The 1,391-nt window shown below is 45.0% G+C and overlaps 1 protein-coding gene across 1 annotated transcript in view; it reads right to left on the bottom strand.

Moving 5' to 3' along the window:
- Positions 1–1,146, bottom strand: part of thbs4b (thrombospondin 4b) — a gene marked incomplete at its 5' end in the record, with an annotated part of 10,483 nt that extends 9,337 nt beyond the window's left edge. The window contains one exon of the mRNA XM_083657333.1: positions 739–1,146. Within this exon, the coding sequence (XP_083513459.1) occupies positions 739–1,146 (408 nt within the window). The remainder of the gene's footprint in view (positions 1–738) is intronic.
- Between the last annotated feature and the right edge of the window lie 245 nt (positions 1,147–1,391).

The following is a 1,391-nucleotide window of genomic DNA, read 5'->3' on the forward strand; positions in this document are numbered from 1 at the left end:
ATGGAATGAGAGGAACAAAGGAGGAGGTGACAGGCAGCGTTTAGAGCAGAGGTTTTCCAACTTCTTGTGGCCAAGGCACACACCAAATGGCAAGCCAAAATCTGTATCCATATCCATGCAAAATATTCTGTAAATGCTTTTTATTGAGTTAACAAGCATATTTACTTAACAAAATAATTCAAGAATGCTTTTGAAACTTTGTAGAATTACATCAAAGCAGCAACACACCATTTAACCAATCCAATTAATTGTTTAAAGTCCATGGGCCAATCAGAGACCTACCTCACACAACAACACTGCAACACTGTATGGTGACCCCCCAAAGCAATGAGCGCTAACGTTCGTTAGTAGAGTAAACAGAATGTGAGGTCTCGTTATCAGGATGGTTTTAACGTTGAACCAGGTTACCGATCCATAGCCCCCCCCCCTCCCAAATGGTCTCCGATCTTGGTAGGGGTCACAAATATTGATCGACAGCAGAGATTGTTACTTGGAATGGAGATAAATAGTAATAATCTAGCGTATGTAAAGAGGAAACAGAACAGCGCCCCCTGGAGGGCAAACCAACGAGGCACGGTAGAAATGAATGCTGTTCAGCGGAAGAGGCAGCGAGGGACGCTAGAAAGGCGCGTGCTCAATTTCTACTATACATAAAGACACAGGGGATCCAAAGCTCCATGTATTTCCACGTGGGCTTCAACATCATAGCGTAGCATGATTCATTATCCGTACTACTACATTCTCTTTGATGCTCCCGTACGTACCTCTGTTGAGCTTGCCCATCACGGTGAACTCAAAGTACTTGCTGTTGTCTCGGGGGTTGTACAGGCCGAACACCGTGGTTCCGGTCTTCGGCTGCAGCTTGAAGGAGGTCAGGATGAAGGCCTCCTTCACACCCTGCTCAGCCAGGCCGCCCTGCAGCAGGTCTGGCAGGCACTCAGGCGAGGTGAGCAGATCATACACTGCAGAGTGGGGGAAACAAAGAGTGATGATGAAATATGAATATTCACAAGCTGCAGCTCCACTCATCCATCCCAGAGTAAACACATTCTGAGTAAACACGTCCAGAGTAAACACGTCCTGAGTAAACAAGAGGTTGATGATGATGTTGAGCCAGTGTTTGTTGCTCTGGTGGGACGCTGCCATGTCAATCAGGCAGCACAAACTTGGCAGGCAGACTTGGCCCAGAGAGATCTCCACGATGCATCTCCCTGAATTATGTATTGTGTGACTACCTATTTTATAGTATTACTAATTTATATTATTACTGTATATCTATACTAAAGCTAGGTTTATTAAGTGCTAAGCCTGACGTTTAATGATGTAGGTTCACTCACTATCAGATGTGTGGTGGGATTTAGACCAGTGATTCTCAACCTTTCCCTTATTTA

This window comes from Poromitra crassiceps (genome assembly GCF_964638095.1).
Source record: "Poromitra crassiceps genome assembly, chromosome: 21".
NCBI classification, from domain to species: Eukaryota; Metazoa; Chordata; class Actinopteri; order Beryciformes; family Melamphaidae; genus Poromitra; species Poromitra crassiceps.